Here is an 18,526-nt window from a genome sequence, read left to right as displayed (position 1 = left end):
TTTATACTGTTTAATAACTTCTTGAGCTGTGCACATAATCTTATATGGCAAATATTTTCAAACAGAAATAGTAATACACGACTTACCTCTTCAATGCCTAGCTCAACGGTCCTTTCTTGCAAGGCACTAACATCTTTGACGTTAAATTTGTTCAGTAAGGTAAAGCAAGAAATGGTAGACAGAGGCTGAACCTCAAGATCATCCATCACCATGTAAGTAACAACTCCTTTCACAAATCCACCTTCACTAGAAGAATCTGTGACTTCCGTAGCATTCTTCGTAACAAATTGCAAAGGAAGTTCCATTTTACTGTTGCAATATGGACATAAAGTTCCCAAAAAGTTCGTCACATAATTCTTGCAGCGGTCTGGGCACATGTGCAAACTTGGAGGCGTTAGTTTGCTATCATCAAGGCCATCATTTGCTGGCAGAAGATATCCAGAAACAGGAGCAATTGGCTTCAACAAAAGGTCCCTATCTGTGTGTGGATTTAGCATGTAATCATCGTTGAGATTCTCAATGCTTTTATAGAGTTTGCCTAATGAACCCACCATGCCTTTCTTAGTCAGGAGCCTTGTGACTGTACCGATAGGCAAGCGATACATGTTGAAGAGGAAGTCTATGAATTCCTTGGATGCTTCAGCAAAGAGAACTCTCTCAGCAGTAGTGTCAATCAGAAGCTTTAAGCTCATTTTCTTTGATGATGAGGATAACATTGTGGAGGACGGATGTAATTGCTTTTCAACTATAGCCTGAAAAAAAAAAAAAAAGCATCAGAAATCAGAATATTAATATTATGTGCATAGGATATTATATTATGAAATGAAGTAAAAAGAAATGTGATGAAAGTAGAGGATTTTAATTGATAGTAAGATCCAAATTTGTGTTTCTACATCTCTTTAGGTCATTAAAGAACGGTTCTCTAAACTCTAGAAGATAAAAATTCAGGCAAAACAAATACCAATTCAATCTATTTGTATTAGTACTAATTTAGACAACGAGTTTTTTTTTTCCCCATTCTAAAGTAAAGATGCTCTTGTTGTTTGAAGTTATTCTTAGAATTATCCATCCCTATTCTCTTTTTCTTTGTCAACCAACTGCTGGCTTTTTCTGAGTTTGGGAAAAGGGGGATAAGTCCGAATTGAAAGAGAAACAGAGAGATGATCGTACCTTACAGCTTCCTCTGTTGCTGCGCTTGATGTCGTCGCAGAAATGGATTAAGTTTGAATTTAGGAAATACGATTTTTTTTTGGGTGTTTTTTCAAATTATTTTCTCATTTTTCCCGCCCAGTTCTTTTCTGCTTTTCGTTCTCTCACCGTTTTTTTCTCCTTTTACCTCCGTTTTTATTGGCGGCAACTTTTTTTTTCAGTTCATATTTTTTCTACTCGTTTTTTGTTTTTAATTTATCCTCAATTATCAATCGAATTTCTAAATTTTAATTTAAAAAAACTCAACAACAACAACAACAACAACGAGCCTTTATCCCACTAGGTGGGGTCGGCTACATGGATTGCAAGATGTCATTGTGCTCTATCATTTATTAAGCTTTTAGAAATATTATTAATTAAGAGATCACGTTCAACAACTTTCAAGAGTGTTCTCTTAGGCCTTCCTCTACCTCTCTTAATCGGACTCAAAGTTATATGTTCCACTCTTCTCACCGGTGCCTCCCTTGGTCTTCTTTGTACATGCCCAAACCATCTCAACCGATTTTCTACCATTTTTTCCTCAATAGGTGCCACCTTCACTTTTTCACGTACGTGCTCATTTCGAATTTTATCTTTACATGTATGTCCGTACATCCATCGTAACATTCTCATCTCTGCTACTTCAACTTTATGCTCTTGCTGTCCCGTTAGAGCCCAGCATTCACTACTATATAACATTGCCGGTCTAATAGCAGTACGATAAAACTTTCCTTTAATTTAAAAAAACTCATTCTTGAAAATTTCTTAACTCAAAATAATTCAACCTTTAATTATATAATCTAATTTATATTTAGATATTTTTATTTTTAAGAATATTTTGAAAAAATGAAACATGTTTGGATATTTTAATTAAAAGCACGTTTATGAGTTTTATAATATGATATTACATGACTAACAATATTGAATATGTGTAAAAGTTGACCTATTTTAATATATATGTATGTATGTATGTATGTATGTATGTATGTGTGAGAATTAGATATCTATATGAATTCATCGTTAAAAATATAATCAAAAATTTTGATTGCGTTACATTATTGTCTGGCACATGCTTTATTTATAATTTGATTTTTGCTCCATTCTTGTACACACTCCATTAACTTTTTGGAGAAGCCATGGTTAAATTCAAGTTCCCATCACCAAATGATTATCATCCTCAAGTGCAAATATACCTTGATCTTCATGATGTATAGCTTATTTTAAATTTAAACAATAATAATTGAATATTTCATTGTAGTTTGCAAATTCAAATGAACAACTAAATTTAGAATAGAATGTATTTGGGCCTATTGTTGAGGCATCCACCCAAAATTGTAGAGAGGGAGTAAAACTGAAATGATGGGCCCAAGTAACAACAAAAGTTCAGTCCATTATCAAAAGAGTGCCACGTACGTATTTAATGTAACCCTTAACGCTTGAAATGATCAGATGTAGGAGACCATTGAAAAGATACAAAAGCATTACCTGATGTGTTGCTAATCTTGCAGGGCTGTGCTGAGTGATCAAGGATGTTTTGCACATGGGTTTTGGATTATTTAGGATGACAGTCTTAGACGAACACTTATAAATAGAACTCAAACTAACAACAAGGACATCATTAGCATTGTTAAAAAACATAGTACATCAAAAGTTCATATCTTTTTTCTGAGTTATTCTTAATTTAGGTTTAGATTTATTTTTAGTTTCCAAGTTTGTAATCATTGAAGCTTAGTATTTTATTTTTCTATTAATCAAAAATACTTTTTTTTCATTCTCTTTGCATCTTCACATTCAAATGAATTGAGATAAGAGAGTTTGATAACCTTATAATAATCTTTGAAACTCGTATCTCTAGCATGATTAGTTTTGTCATTCAAACACAACATTCAACTTGTGAAGAACAATATATTTTCATTTATATGGGCCTACCTATTCAATTAGTGTTAGATTAGATATTAAGCACCCACCAAATAATATTTATCTAATAAATAATGAGATTATTGTCATCACTGTTGTAATTTCCATGTAAATATAAGGGATAATGAAAGTTTTAATCTCTCAAGTTTGGATCAGTTATTGATTTGGTCTTTTGAATTTAATTTTTATTGATTTGGTTCTTTGCGTTTTTTCAAATTATCATGATAGTCCTCAAGTTTATTTTCAAATTAATCTAATGTATAAAATATTTCTATGACTTAACATTTATATGTAGTTAAATGAGAATAAATTAGTCATCAAATTTCTTTCATTTCTTTTTAATTTAGTCCCTTGTACTACATTTTGTTCCTTTTATTTTTAAAAATTTTTAAGTTTATTTTTTCAACCTAAATAATTACACTTATTTTCATTAATATATATATGAATGCTATCAAGATTTCATTATTCGTGTTTGCAAATTTTAACAATGCTGTTGTAGGATTAAAAGTAATAAGAACCAAATCAATAACTAATGCAAACTTAATAAACTAACTTGATAGCTAAGATAAATTTAAAGGATTAAAAGTTTGATTATCCCTAAATTAAGTCCATTGTAACTACATTAAACATACCAAAGAGGTGGTTGTGGGAAACTCATAGACCAATGAGTTGTGAGAACATTCTCAAATGCACAGTCATGCCTTCTCATTCTCATCCCATATAATTATGATGACGTTTAGTATTAGATGTCCTTTTTCTTCCTAAATATTCAGATTGATTACTATGACTAATCACATATGGTATATGAGAACCCTCAATTTGCTCATATGACATTCTTGAAAAATGGCCACTATTACTTATCATTTCAAATTTTTATATGAATTTCACGTAGCCATGAAACTCACAATTTTTCATAAGTATTAAAATCATTCTTATATCATTCTATTGCCCACTTTATATCCAACTATGTTTAAATACACAGCAACCATTTTTCTTTTAAGAAATTTTGTCGTGTGGGTGCAAGAAGAAATTTTGTAACGATCGAGATCCTACTTGTTATGAGACGTTTCAAATGGGGGGAAAACATATATTCAATTAATTGTGAACTAAATAGGTTCGACATGGTTTACATGGCTCTTTACCTACACACGAGATAATGTGCTGCCTAATATTTTGAATATCATAACGTAAAATGGAGAGTTAAGACAGATTCTTCATCTGAATTCTTCACATTCCAATCTGCCATGAATTATTTAAACCTGAGTGTGATGAAATTCAACTGCAAATGATCAAACACTATGAGTAAATTCAAGCATCAAAACTGGTAGTCAAATATAAGCATTCCGACTCTAATATGACTACTTTGAAAGCATAAATTCAAATTCTAGTAAAACACAATGATCAAATAATGTCCTAGTCAAGTGCTATGTTCAAATGGCAATGGGTTGTAAGCTGCATTCTTCAACCATTTCAACAAACTGAATTTATTCTCATATCCTTTCAACAGGCTCGAACATTGTCAGATGACAACATCGTGCGAACAAATCAAGATCACTCATAACAGCCTCCATGGTCAGAATTTCAGCCATCACTTCAGCAATAGATGTTCCAGGTACTATGGAGGTGTTTACGGCAGTTCTTCTAGCCTTATTAGGGCATCTATTCTACTTTCTGCATCAGCTATCTTTTTTGATTCTTCCCTTCAGATTCAGAATATCCCACTCTTTTCCTCTTACTGGTGTTTCTTTCACTTAGAGTCCCATGTGAAGTAATTAAATTCATATTTCGCAAGTCATCGCTAACTGGTCCGGCTGGAGCACCTTAAAGATCTTCTTCACTATCCCATCATCCTTCCTCTAGGTCTACACAATCACTGTCAATGGATGTACAGTACACATCATTCTCATCATCCACAGTATTAGAGGTTACCAGATCCTTGAATAAAATTGTCAATTCTAGAGCAAACAGAAGTGCTTTATATCTGAATTTTGCATATTGGGGATTTTCCAGCATTTTTACAAGTAATCAATATGAAATATCACACAAGAAAGATAATACTAATAACTTCACATGAACTACTTCATACCAATTGCTTTTTCTCCCACCAATCATCTTCATCTGGTGTGTCTACTATGTTCTTTGCACTATCCCCCCCTAAACCAGTCTTTTTGGAAAATAATTTATCCCATGTTGTCCGGTCTTTCCTAATGTTGTACCACTTGTTTTTGAATTGTCCTTTGTCATATTTTCTGCCCGTTTTCTCATTGAATCCAGAAATAACAGCTTTCCACCCCATCTTTGTAAGGGCGGTCCCTTTACGTTCTCCATTAAACTTGATCCAAGCATTCTCTGATAAAAATCTCAGTTGCTTTCGTATCTCATGTAGCTTTTGATTTGCCGTTACTCATGATTTCTATAAGCAAATGCACATTAGAAGAAAACAAGAAGATAGATAAACAACCATGTATAACATAAATAAGCCTCGAGCACTAATTATAAATGGCATACCAAGGTTCAAGAAATAAAAACAACAGTGTCATTTTTATCAAGTAACATTCATTTCATGCAGAGCTGATTTGAATTATAGCTCCCAAATGGTAAGTCTGTATCTCCTTTTAACCAATTCAGCAAAAAAGACAAATATCAACAGATTAAGATGTGGAGGCACATAGACTATGGGAGTTAATTTTGTGTTTAACACAAGCTTTCCCATGAAATACTGATATTTCATATCAATTCTTATAAATAATGAAAAGACAGTCCTCTAGATGAGCAAACAGCTAAAGAAAAATAAAACAATCCACCTGTGATATAAAATAAACATTTCCTCTTAATTTCTTTCCTGCCTATAGACCTCACCAAATTTCTCAATTGTCCAACAAAAATATCACTTTAAGAAAGATGCAGATGCAGGGAGTATCCGAACTTCCATGAAATATATTTTTCAACAGCAAATTAATAATCAGAACCGTAGGCAGATCCTACAATTTAATCCTCCTTTCAAGTGGAGGAAAATAATGAAACTAGCAAGAATAGTTAAAAGCTTAATGTATAGTTCAAAGTATGAGTTACAAACAAAAGCCATATCTCTCCACCTAGAATTCAACTCTAGATCGTTTACATTTAGAGGAATGAAGCCCTCTTATACATTCTTGAAACCAAAAGACAATGGAATCTCAAATTAGGAAATAAATAATGATATGACAAGGTTGCATTCCAGTCTACAATCCTAAAAGGTTCGGTCAATGAAGGTAAAGACACATTAAGAAATTCAATAACAAAGGCTTGCCTAAGAGAGTATAGTCACAATGGCCTACATCAATATAACAAGATTATCAAAGTTGTGAGAAATCCTACCATGAGAGAATAAAGAACCTAGCCAAATATAATTGTTGTATTTAAAAAGAATAATATTTCAAAACAGAATAGAATAGAAAGATCAAGATATTTGGCAAAAAAATAAAGATCAAGATACAAATATAATTTCCTTTGCCTTGTCTTGTTTCCTGTTGCTGAATATCTACATCCTTTGCCTCATTATACAAGTTCAATGTTTTTTACATCATGAAGGAAGAGAGAGAAAATATCCTACACATTGCACCACGGCCGCCACTATACTGTTTCTTCTTTGCAAATCACAACACATACACTAGCCTAAATAACATACCCAAATAATGAAATCATACAAAAACTATATCAGTCATAGTGTTATAGTTTACACAATTAATCCAATTGAAATGTTGTAGCGATCACTATTAATTGACAGAGGATAATGACTCTTTTCTTTACAATATGCACATATAGTGGGATGTTGTTTTTGTTATTGTTGTTGTGTGATAAAATATGTGATGCTTATATGTATATAAGTCTATATGTGCATGCCAATTTCTATTGACTTGGGGCCTCCATTTTTCTGATTTCTATTTGCTCAAAAAGTAGAAAGCATGAAAATTTAAACATGTGACGTAACATTAAATCAAGCCATATGAAGATAACAGCCTAAGAACCAGGTCATCTGAGAACCTTAAGATAAAGGAACATGAACCCACTACAGAACAAAATCCAAGTGAAAAAAGCTGCATCAATATACTGAGATAAGGCAACATATGAAAATCTAATCTTCACATTAAAGTATCATGCAACTCTTAATTAATACTTGTGCTCCTTTCCACCACCTTTCTTTTCCCATATAATATTTATCTCTAAGAGTTATCATCATTCACATACTACTGAGATGCACAAAATTTTGATTCGTTGAATATCAGGTGAGCCACATCTTTCTTCATGGTGGAATAAATCACCAGTGTCTTAAAAAGAATTTCTCTTTAATTTACCACGAATGGAATTAATAGCCTGAGAATTGCATAACAAGGCCATTTTTTTTTTTTTGTGTTTTGTAACCAGATGTGAGTCCTATGTAACTATTCACAATTTATAAACAGTACAATTGTTAGAATTATCATATTCTAATAAAAAATTTTTGCCGTTGGATTGATATGATGATTTAAGTCTCTCTCTCCCCCCTTTTCAGTAACAAAGGGATATACAAAAAGTCAAAAACAAAGGACATTAACCAAAACAAAAAATCTCTCTTTGACAGTAGGTAGAGGGAGTTCTCAATTTTTAAAAAATTAGATCAAATAAATCAAAAATAAAGTGAAATTACATAAAACCCAATTATTCTAGATGGCTAGACAAATTAGGAGCTTGCACATGTACGGATGTCACATATAAACAGACAGACATAGTACAACAATAAAAAAGAAAAGCACAAGACACGGCTCAATATAGAACTCATAGGATCTATTATGGACCTGACAGAGAAAAAAAAATGAAAATAAAATAGGGGAAACTGAAACATGCAAACATGAGTTCTCTAGTTCATTAATCTTAAACGGTATCTAGTGGAATCCTATAAAGGGGCTATATATGTTTGAGAGATTATATTCACAGGATTTGATGGAGAATAATCATCAGAATATGAACAGACTTCCAGAACAAGATAATGGACTTTTTGAGCTACAGGAACAAGAAAAAAAAATGAGAGTCGTGATTTGCTACGATGGCATTATATCAGTAACGAAAATGAGCTTGAAGCTTCTGACTGAAACAAAGGAGTTCTCCCCATCAAAAGATCCAGGGACTCAAGACCTTTAATCAAGAAGCATGTTAGGTCACTTAGGCAAACTCTTTTAAAGCATTGAGAACGCCAGTAATAATTACTGGTTGAATTCAGAAGAATACAATAAAGTTTTATTGAAACTAATCACTCCAATCTATAAATCTTCTCCCTATAAATGATGGTTTTGGTTGGCCATCAATTAGTTTCAGTAAAATATCTTAGTTTTGAAGTAAACTCAACAAATAATATCAGATTTTAATGTTTTTATAGAGTTTGCCTAAAGAAGGCATCATACCATCCGTGTTAAAGAGTCTTGTGATTGTTATGCCGATGAAATTGAATATAGTAAGTCAGAAGAGGAAGCAATGAAAAATCTTGAATCTTGACGCTTCAGCAAAGAGAATTTGAAGCATCATCTCAGTCGCATTTACAATAATAAACAAAAAAGAAAATCATCTTAAACAAAAGCCTAGAATGCATCATATTAATCAAACCCAATCATGATCTTAAACAGTAAAACTTCCAAAGGCTTGGAGCTCCCAAATTTCTTGGAGTTTTTACACAGGGCATAATGAACAACAAGAAGAATGGGCTAAGGCTTACTAAAATTATGGCAATAACGTGAATGGAACACATTGATTTATTCAGAAGATTTATGATAAACCAGAAGAGAACAAAATTTCAGAGAGTTTTTTACCTTTTTATTCTTCCCCGAACAGGCTTCACCTCCCGCTCTGCTTCCTGTTTGCCCCCTGTTTCATCTTACTCAGTCACTTTCTTTATCTCCGTCTGTCATCGAACACTCCGACCCTCAAACCCTTTTTTCCTCTCCTCTCAATTGCGCTCAGATACCCTCGAGCTACCCTTCATTCTTATTTGACTACGATCAAACTCTATCTCATTTTTATGAGACGGGCTTGAAGTCCTGAACGGGAGGGACTTGAGAGTTGAGACGGATACTGAAATCCGAATCCCTCGAAAGATTTTTATTTGACAAATAAAAGCTCATTTTTGCCCAAGTTATTTTGTTAACCCACGGAACTATTTTGTTGAAACAATACTCAAAATTGTTGCAATGTCATTTCAGGCTAATTTGATCATTAACTGGAGGGAGAGGGGGAGAGAGAGATTGGTTTGGCTGCATGTTGAAGTGAAAAAAAAAAAAAAGTATTAAAGAACATTTTTACTTAAATATTCGTGCATGAATAGCTGACATTCTTTAAAATATCCTTTGTGCAAATGCTGAAATGCATGATGCTGTTTTGTAATTTACAACTTGGTGGTCAAATATTAAGAAGATATTCGAATTGTGACAAGTATTTTCTTCCAGGTCATCGTTTAGTGAAAATTTCAACTGAAAAATTAACAAGTCATGCAATTAACAAGTCCATCTTTGATTGGATCAGGTTACATTTTTAAAATAAAATTCCAAATTACCTTAAGAAATTAATAAGTAAAAGTTTTGCAATTGATAACAATATATGCGAATTTTGATAAGTTAATCTCTAATTATCATAGGTCAATAAAATTTCAAGTTACTCTAAAAAAAAAATAACAAGTTAGAGTTTACATTCAAAATTCTTAAATTTTTAAAATTGCATTGCAGTTTAAGAGTATTGATTTGATATTAAATCTTTAAAAAATAAAAAAATTAGCCTTCATTTAAATTAATATTAGGACTATCCTACTTCATTTGTTCATTTACTTATCAAATGTCATTAATTGCCTTACTTTACTTGTTTATTTTCTTAAAATAAAATCAAATGAAAGTCTAGTAATGAATAAATGAAGTAGGATAATTAATAATAGTTCATAAGTAAATGAATAACATACAATATAGAAATCAATAAATTTTTTTAAGATGATTTAAACATCTAAAATAACAATAAGTTTAGTAGGGCAATTAATAACATTTTATAAGTAAATGGACAAGTAAAGTAGAGTATTTAACAAGTGAAGTAGAAAAGTTCTGGTATTAATTTAAAGAAAAATAATTTTATCATTTCTTTTAAATATTAAATTAGTACTTTTGGAATATAGTAAAATTTTAAAAATTTAAAAATTTTGAATGTGAATAAATTTGGTCAGTGACCCTTTATTGAAATTCTCGCTAACAGTAACCTATGTAGATTTCCACAAGCCATGGATTTTGATTAAACGACGACTTAGAAGAAAGCCACCGTGGAACATCTTGTCAATATCTAAACACCTGGATAACAAAACTTGTTACAATCCTCAATGAGCCTCCAATATATGCCGAAGCAGATTAATGTAACTTGGAACCTTTGTCGTCATAACACAAGGAATAAAGGCCTCATTACTAGGTCTTGTTATAAAAAAGGTCTACGCGTACCAGGCAAAGTCATCACGTTATTACAATCCTCATAAAGCAAACGATCATGATGAAGGCCTTAAGAAGGAGTTAAGATCTTATGAAGTATTGGCCATGCACCAAGAGTTCACAAGATAGCCTGATAAGCCCGCCCTTATCTATGGAGGTGAAAATGGTCTAGGTCGAGCAGGGCATCAACTTTACCTAATTCTTGCCCATTAATGCAGTTCAGGCTAGTCCTGATGCCCGAGCGTTGGAGTGAATTTTTTTAAAATATTACAAAAACATAAAAAAAAAACTTTAGTATTCTCAGCAAAAAAATATAATAATCCGCATGCATGTTTGGTTCTAGTTGAGAAGGCAAGGCTTGACTCTTGCCTGGTCAAGAATCCTTTGCTTATGAGGGCTAACTGAAGAGTCGCATTTGCATCTTCTGCGTTAGTGCGTAGCTTGTCATGATAGGGTTGAGTAATACTCGTTATCATGGAAACCTTAATTTGGAAATAAATAATTAATATTGACGTTGGCTGAAATTTAATACATATGTCAATTATCATGGTTAAGTATTTCAGTGATTTTATTAAAACTGGAAAAGAGAGGGAGAGCGCGTGTGTGTGTATGGAAGGATTGATCTGTTTTTTTTTTCTTTTTAAAGGAATAATAAATTAAACTTTAATTAATTAATTATTATTTCAAAATGCTTTAATGATTCTTTTTTTTTCGAAGTTCAATTTTTTCCAGGTTCATTTTAAATGCTCGTTATTATTGTATAGGGAAAACGCAAAAAATAAAAAATAAAAAATAAAAAGATTAGAATCTGTTTGGTTGCTAGAAATGATATGGATTAATGGAATAAATTAAAAAAATAAGAACAAATATGAATTCAATTAGTCAATAGGGGTTGGGTCTTGTAGAAGGAGGTTAGTCCTTTATTATGTGGCAAACCCAACCAATATTCAAATCTTCACTAAGAAATTTATTCACATTTAGCGCTTATGCTTTGAACAAGAATGCCTCGAATAGAAGGATATTTATAAGCAATAAAAAGATAAACTACAGTTACATTTGCTTGCTAGAATGAAATAAAATGCAATGGATTAAAAAAATAAAAATAAGATGAACAAAAGGAATAAGTGAGTACATTTATAAAGAGAATGGGTAATTTAATTCATTGAGTTAGGAATCATGATTTATGAGGTTTTTAAAGAGTGTGATTATTCTCATATTTGTAGTATATATTAATAAATTTTATCATACTTACCATAAAAGGAAGGGTGATTTAATTCATTTTTGTCTTGATTTTTCAATTCATTTCATTCCATTTTATTCTATAGTAAGCAAGCATGGCCTAAATTATACAACATTCATGACAAGTATAATAAAATTCAATAACATACTACAAATGTGGGAAACACTACATCCATCACAAATGACATGAATCATGATTTTCAATTTTATAAACTAAATTACAACTCCTCCTTTGAACATAATTGACTTATCTCCCTCTTTATCATGCTAACTCAATTTTTATCTTTATTTCCTAATTAATCCATCTAATTCATTTCCATTACAGCAAGCCACCGAGCTTGATTGGTATATTAATGGAGATCCCGGTACTGATGATTCGTTGACTTGATTTACACTCTCAAAATTAAAAGTTAAAACTGATAATCGATTATTTCATTCCAAAATAGAAGAAACCAAGTGCTAAAGCCTAAAAGACTACGCAAAGAATGAATTATACTCTTCGCCAAAGAATCTTACGTAAAGTAGAACTTAAGCAAAGTCAAGAATCTTTTTGTGCATGCTTTGCCGGCAAAACACCATGCATGAGGCAACCTCTCGTATAAACCTCAAACTTCTCAAATGTCAATACTACGTTTCCTTTTCTTCTGTTGATTTCTTCTTTTGTCGATCTGATCATCAGAGGACGTACGTCGTCGCTCTGTGACATCACCTGCGGCTCAAGCCCAATAACTTATATAGGTACATTCGTGCTTCAGTATTTGAAAGATATACATCTATATATATATATATAGAGAGAGAGAGAGAGAGAGAGAGTGAGAAGGAAGATAAATAGGTTTCGTGTTTAATTGAATGAACTATTTTGTATTGTTCGAAGAAAAATTTAAGCATTAGAATTTGGTATGTGGTCTGTGTGAGATGGATATATAACAGGATAATAGATTCAGGCTAAAAGAATAATTATCCATACTGATTAATTAACATCAGAACAGATTCATATTTGACACACAATGACGTCGTCGCCGTCAACGACATCAAAAATGAGCTTGAAGCTTTTAGTTGACGCAAAATCGGAGAGAGTCCTCTTCGCCGAAGCATCCAAAGACTTCGTCGACTTCCTCTTCAACCTCCACCGCCTGCCGATCGGCACCGTCACGAAGCTCCTAACCAAAACCAACATGGTGGGTTCCTTAGGCAAACTTTATGAAAGCATCGAGAATCTCAACTACACATACTTACTGCAACAGAACCAAGACATCAAAGACATCTTATTGAAGCCAAAAACCCTAATCCCTCCTGGCTTCCTCTTGCTCCCAAATTACGAAGGGAATATTGAAGATCATCAAGAGCCTCCTAAGCTGTACATGTGCAGGAATAGGTGTCAGTACAGTGTGACTCTGGTTATGAACACGCCATGTTTGTATTGCAGAAATCCTATGAACAGTGCAGTGACGTACGTGGGGAAGAAGGAGATGGAAGTGAAAGGTTATGGTGGGACTGAGAAGGATGGGTTTGTGAAGGACGTGGTGACGTATATGGTGATGGATGATCTTGTGGTTCAGCCTTTATCTACTATTTCATGTATTGCTTTGCTCAATAAGTTCAACGTCAAAGATGTCAGTTCACTGCAAGAAATGGCTGTTGAGTTTGGAATACAAGAGGTAATTTTAATATACATGTGTGTAGGGCTTTCAAGCATATATTATTATTATTTCATATATATGTGCCTTTTGAAAGAACCATTTTTTACCCTTAATATATTTAAGTACCTACCATGCCATTAATTTATTGGTTGTTTCACTCAAAGAATAAAAGTGTGACATGGAGTCTATTCTACAAATTAAAGGACTTGAAATTAAAAAAAGTTAATTATCTCCATGTAACTCAAAATTTGAGAGAATTATTTCCGCATAAAAAAATTTAAGGGGATCTAATAAATAATCTCTGCGGTCATAGATGATGAAAGAGTTAGTTGAGGGAGTTTATTTTAGTCGTCATTTTGTCTCCATATTTATTTATTTATTTATTTTGCAAATTACTCGTGCATATCTCTCTTGTTAGATTCTTGTATATATGTTAAAAACGGGTATTTTAAGAAAACTAGCTTACTTTTTACAAATAAATAACAATTTTTTTAATCTATGTCAATTTATTGATAAAATTAACAGATAATCCACAGCAGGGATTTGTTTGCACAAACTTTAAATTTGAGGTACTTTTTACATGTTTTGCAAATTAAAAAGATTATTAATACAAAGTTCTAAATTTAAGTGAGTAGTTTTTTGCCAAAAATAATTAAGAGATCAGTTTTATATAATTTAGTTTGCAAAGTTATTTTACCTTCTAAATATCAACACATATGTTTCTTGAAAGTATACTAGCATATTTATGCTTTTAATTAATTTGCACTGGCTTTTTTTAACCTGTTTGCTTAATATGCTGCCTCTTTTTTTATTTTCGTTCTCTTCTTTTTTTCTTCCTACTGCCCTAATCACCCCTTATTTACTAGGGTATGGAACTGCTTAAGGCTTCTCTACAGTGCAACAATGCTTTGACAAGTGTTTTCCTCAAGAATATCAAGTTTAAGAAAGAATCAAATATGATCCTGCTTCATTAATGCCAATATACACATGTACACACACACATCAAATAGTATTGCTTACTTGATTCCATTTACTTGTTCTTTGTCATGCATGGATAATTAAATAGGTATGCTTATCAAATATAAATTTGAATGGATGTAAACAAAGGGGGAGTTGAACTTGTCACATTTGTATTCCTTAAACCCTATACTTTGTTCTTTAATATGATCTCTCTTCCTTTTAGTTAGTAAGACTCATAAGGGGATTTAATATTGTGCCTTTCACCCATACAGGAAAAGAGCCAAAATCTAACAGATCTCTCATATCACTTTGCTTTGTATTTAATTGTCACATTCCGAAAATAGAAGGTGACCGGCATGGAGTGTAAACTATATCTCACATTCCCTAAGCTTTAAAAAAAATTCATTTTAAACACAATTGAATTTATACTGAAATTATGATATACTTAATAATATTTATGTTATAAGAAAAATTTTAATATTTTTTTAGAAATTTTGATAGAATTTTTCCTGTAAATAGGATCTCCTGAAATCTCTGCAACAAAAAATATTACAATATGTATTCAACAGTTTGGAGCTACACTCCCAAGTCACAGACAGTCAACATAATAAAATGAAATCATGATCCTAGCGACATTTAACATGGAGCACCTAAGCATAAGTCTCAAAATAAAACACATAATTGAATATTTACATAAAAAGAAAAGGCGTTTTCAAGGATAAATATTCACCCAATATAGTTGTAAGCCCATCAATGATTGACAAAAGGTTCAATGTCAGCTAATAAATCTGAGACCAAAATATTTTTTTTAATAAATAACATCTCCAAAAATAGAATTTAAAAGAGTGAAAAATAATAAAGTCAAACGATTATGTAAAATAATTAAAAAGATGATAATTGAATAAAATAAAATTATTAAATCAGTAAATCTTAATCATAATGATAAAATGAGAGTGAATTGAAATTGCTTTATTCGATCATGCTTGAAAAAAAAAATTATTCATATTAAAATCAAAGTAATACACTTACTAATTGAAACCATTGAAATTTCAAATACCCAAGTTAATTAAAAAAAGTTTAAAATTTTAAAAACTTAATAGAACAAGTAACAAACGTGAATTCATAGTCCATAAGGATAAATAACCAAATGCGACTTATGCCATGAAGACAAACATAAATACACAGTCCACAAGAGTAAATAATTAGACATGGTCAAAGTCATGAAACAGACACAGACACACAGTCCATGAGGGTAACTAATCATACATGGTTGAAGCTACGAAGTAGACATAGTTACAAGACCCATGAATAGAGCTCACAAAAATCAAACTAACTAGTCATTAACCAAGGCTTGCCAAAGGGTTAACGAAACTATCGTTAGCAACAGTGTTATGCTTAAAGTCTTCTCAAAATTACTTTTCGAACATGTGAAAAAATCATCATTATAAAAATATAATTCCCACTCTCGAAATCAAACTCACATGAATAATTTTTAAGCATCAAAACTTGCCAGAATAAAATTTTATAACTAATGTTTGTGCTTGCTTTTGTTAAGTAACCAAAATTATCAGAGCTGATAAAAATAATTTCGTCAATCTTAAAAGTACACTTCATAAAGAAAAATACACGCACATGCCATAATTTAATTATTTTTTCACATTACTTTGTAATTTCACAAATAAAGATATTTAAATAACAAAATATCTAATACTTAACACAGTTTTTATTAAAATAATTTACATGAAGATATAATATTTTAGAAAAATAATTTCATGGTTGAATTAGTTTAGATGCTATTCACTTACCTGAAATGTTTTTTAAAATTTATAATTCACCTATTTACCACTTATGTCGAACTTCTCTTTTTCCAAACATCCTAAAAATAATAAAGTTTTGATAAAAATTTTTAACCAATTCAATAGTTCCCTTTCAAACATTATTGCCACCAACATTAAGTTATAATGGGTTTGAAACTTTTAGAGCTAGGACTTTTCACATAAAAATCCCTCAAAGCCATAGATTAATACTTCATTAAAAAATACAATTTCCTATCAAACTTTTTGTCAAAATATCAAATGTACATTATTTTCAATTTCATAATAAAACTTTCAACATTCAAATTTATTACTTAATAATTTCTCAACTTAATAATTCCAAAGAACTCAACTAGCTACACAATATTTTCACAATCAAATTTCTACAGCCAATGACAAGCTCAATTGACAAAATCATGGTAGTCAAATCAATTATGTCTTTCAAGGATTTAATGAAATTTTAGTAAATTTAAATTCAAGCAAAACTCTCTTAATAGATATTTTATCAATCATCTTATGGGCATTATTCTTTAAACAAATGCCAACTTCTTTATCTTCAATTTCACTTCTAAAAATTTCATAATAGCAATATTGTAATTAATGACCAAATCAAACTCAATTAAAATTCAAACCCACATCCTCAATCTCTTATTCTTAGTATTAGAAGTTTCAGCTAAACTCAATTTTTTTTCCTTCAAACTCCAACATGCGTGGTATCACAAGGGGAAGAATTTCACAACTTCAACCATTCCAAACAAAATTATTTAATTCACAATTTCTAATCCATATTATACTTTCAGCACCTAATTTTAGCTTAATTCCATAATTTTTAATAATTTTTTTTTCTCAATAGTCACAAACAGCAGTAAAATTCAAGAGAGGAATTTCAATTTTAACAACGTCACCACACACTCACATGCACAGGTTCAGCACTGAGGCACCAACCACAACTTCATCCACTGATACACGCGCGCGCGCAGAGCCAAGTAGGGAGGAAGAGTCGAAAATCCTTACCTCTAACAACAATGGTGGAAGTTAGAAGAAGGAGACGCCGTTTCTCAAACGAGGAAGAAGAAGATGATGAATTTCAACCAGAGGCGTGCAGAACAGAGGAAGACAAAGAAGAGAACAAATGGCAGCAAGGAGGATGCAAAATCAATGGTGAAGTAAGGACCCAAGACTCGCGACCTCAACCACTACACTAGGTCGCTTCACCGGCGGTCTAAACAGTGGCCGAAGGAGGCCGGAAAGGACGAGTACTCTCCCTCTGTTTTGGGTCGAGAATTTTTGAAAGAAATTGAGAGAGAGAAGAAAGGGAAGGCCGACTATATTGGTTTTATCTCTCTCTCTCTCTCTCCCCTCTCTTTTTTTTTTAAGGGTAAAAGAGTAATTTGATGTAGGGTGAAGTAAAATGAAAATTTTATTTTTGGGCATAAGAAGATTTGAACTCAACCTCCCAGATCAATAGCTATATAATAGCCACTAGGCTAACTCTTTTTTTGGCTGAGTATATTTTCAAAATTAATACAATTACAATTAAAAAAATTATTATAGATTTTAATTTTATTTAAAATTTTTGAATTATTACATAAACGTAAATTTTTTTTAAAAATTTAGTTAATAATTAAAATTTAAGTTTATATCTTCAAAATTATTTGGGAGAAATAAGAAAGATTGATATTTAAGAAAAATTTCATTGATAAGTAATCTCAAAATAGGATTTTATCTAAAAAAAATTTATGAATTTAATCATAGAAAATTAATTTTAAATAGTTATCCCATTATAAATCTAATATATATAGATACATCATATGCAAGTGTAGGCAAATTAAGGGTGGAAAAAAAGTGTAAGCAAATAAAAATTTAGTAATGTAGTAAGAGATGTCATTTGAATTAGACAAGTCTACAATTAATCAAATAATTTTAAGGATTAAAGGGCATATTTATCCTAAGATTTTTTATATAAGAACATTGGATATTTTGAACTTTTATTGTGAAAACTTTTTTACGTCAAAACTTTTAGAAATGGAACAATTTTGCCCTACTGTTAAATTTGACCTCAATATATTTCACTTTCAATATGGCAACCACATGGCATTATAAAAAATTTAAAAAAACATAGATGTTTTTCCTTTTTCTCTTCTAGATTATCAACCATGGCATTTCACTTCTTCCACCCCCTGTTTTCTCTCCCTCCGACCACCCCACATTGATCCTCACTCCCTCCAACCACCCCCACCTTGAAAACTCACTCCCTCTGACTACCCCTACCACTTCATACATTCTTCGAAAATGATGACCAACT

At 31.6% G+C, this 18,526-nt stretch overlaps 1 protein-coding gene and 1 long non-coding RNA gene across 5 annotated transcripts; one reads left to right on the top strand and one right to left on the bottom strand.

Moving 5' to 3' along the window:
* Window positions 1-5,058: 5,058 nt before the first annotated feature.
* On the bottom strand, window positions 5,059-9,350 carry LOC129292625 (uncharacterized). Its single transcript, XR_008588920.1, has 2 exons — window positions 8,925-9,350; window positions 5,059-5,518 (listed from the first exon to the last, which is right to left on the bottom strand). It is a non-coding gene; the product is annotated as an uncharacterized LOC129292625 (long non-coding RNA).
* A 3,103-nt stretch (window positions 9,351-12,453) lies between these two features.
* On the top strand, window positions 12,454-14,629 carry LOC129292036 (uncharacterized). Of its 4 annotated transcripts, XM_054929536.1 has the most exons (4): window positions 12,454-12,545; window positions 12,797-13,465; window positions 13,973-14,016; window positions 14,314-14,629. In XM_054929536.1, the coding sequence occupies exons 2-4, from the start codon at window positions 12,815-12,817 to the stop codon at window positions 14,357-14,359; spliced, it is 741 nt and encodes a 246-aa protein (XP_054785511.1). In that variant the 5' UTR covers window positions 12,454-12,545; window positions 12,797-12,814; the 3' UTR covers window positions 14,360-14,629. The 4 variants fall into 4 exon arrangements, with proteins under 4 accessions (XP_054785511.1, XP_054785508.1, XP_054785510.1 ...); XM_054929533.1 differs by lacking the exon at window positions 13,973-14,016; XM_054929535.1 differs by lacking the exon at window positions 13,973-14,016 and having other exon boundaries at window positions 12,479-12,545; window positions 12,792-13,465.
* Window positions 14,630-18,526: the final 3,897 nt, after the last annotated feature.

Source organism: Prosopis cineraria, unplaced genomic scaffold (genome assembly GCF_029017545.1).
Source record: "Prosopis cineraria cultivar Desert tree isolate PC_DT_omini unplaced genomic scaffold, ASM2901754v1 PC14, whole genome shotgun sequence".
NCBI classification, from domain to species: domain Eukaryota; kingdom Viridiplantae; phylum Streptophyta; class Magnoliopsida; order Fabales; family Fabaceae; genus Prosopis; species Prosopis cineraria.
Note: the sequence above shows the minus strand (reverse complement) of the source record. Positions and strands in the feature narration are given on the sequence as shown.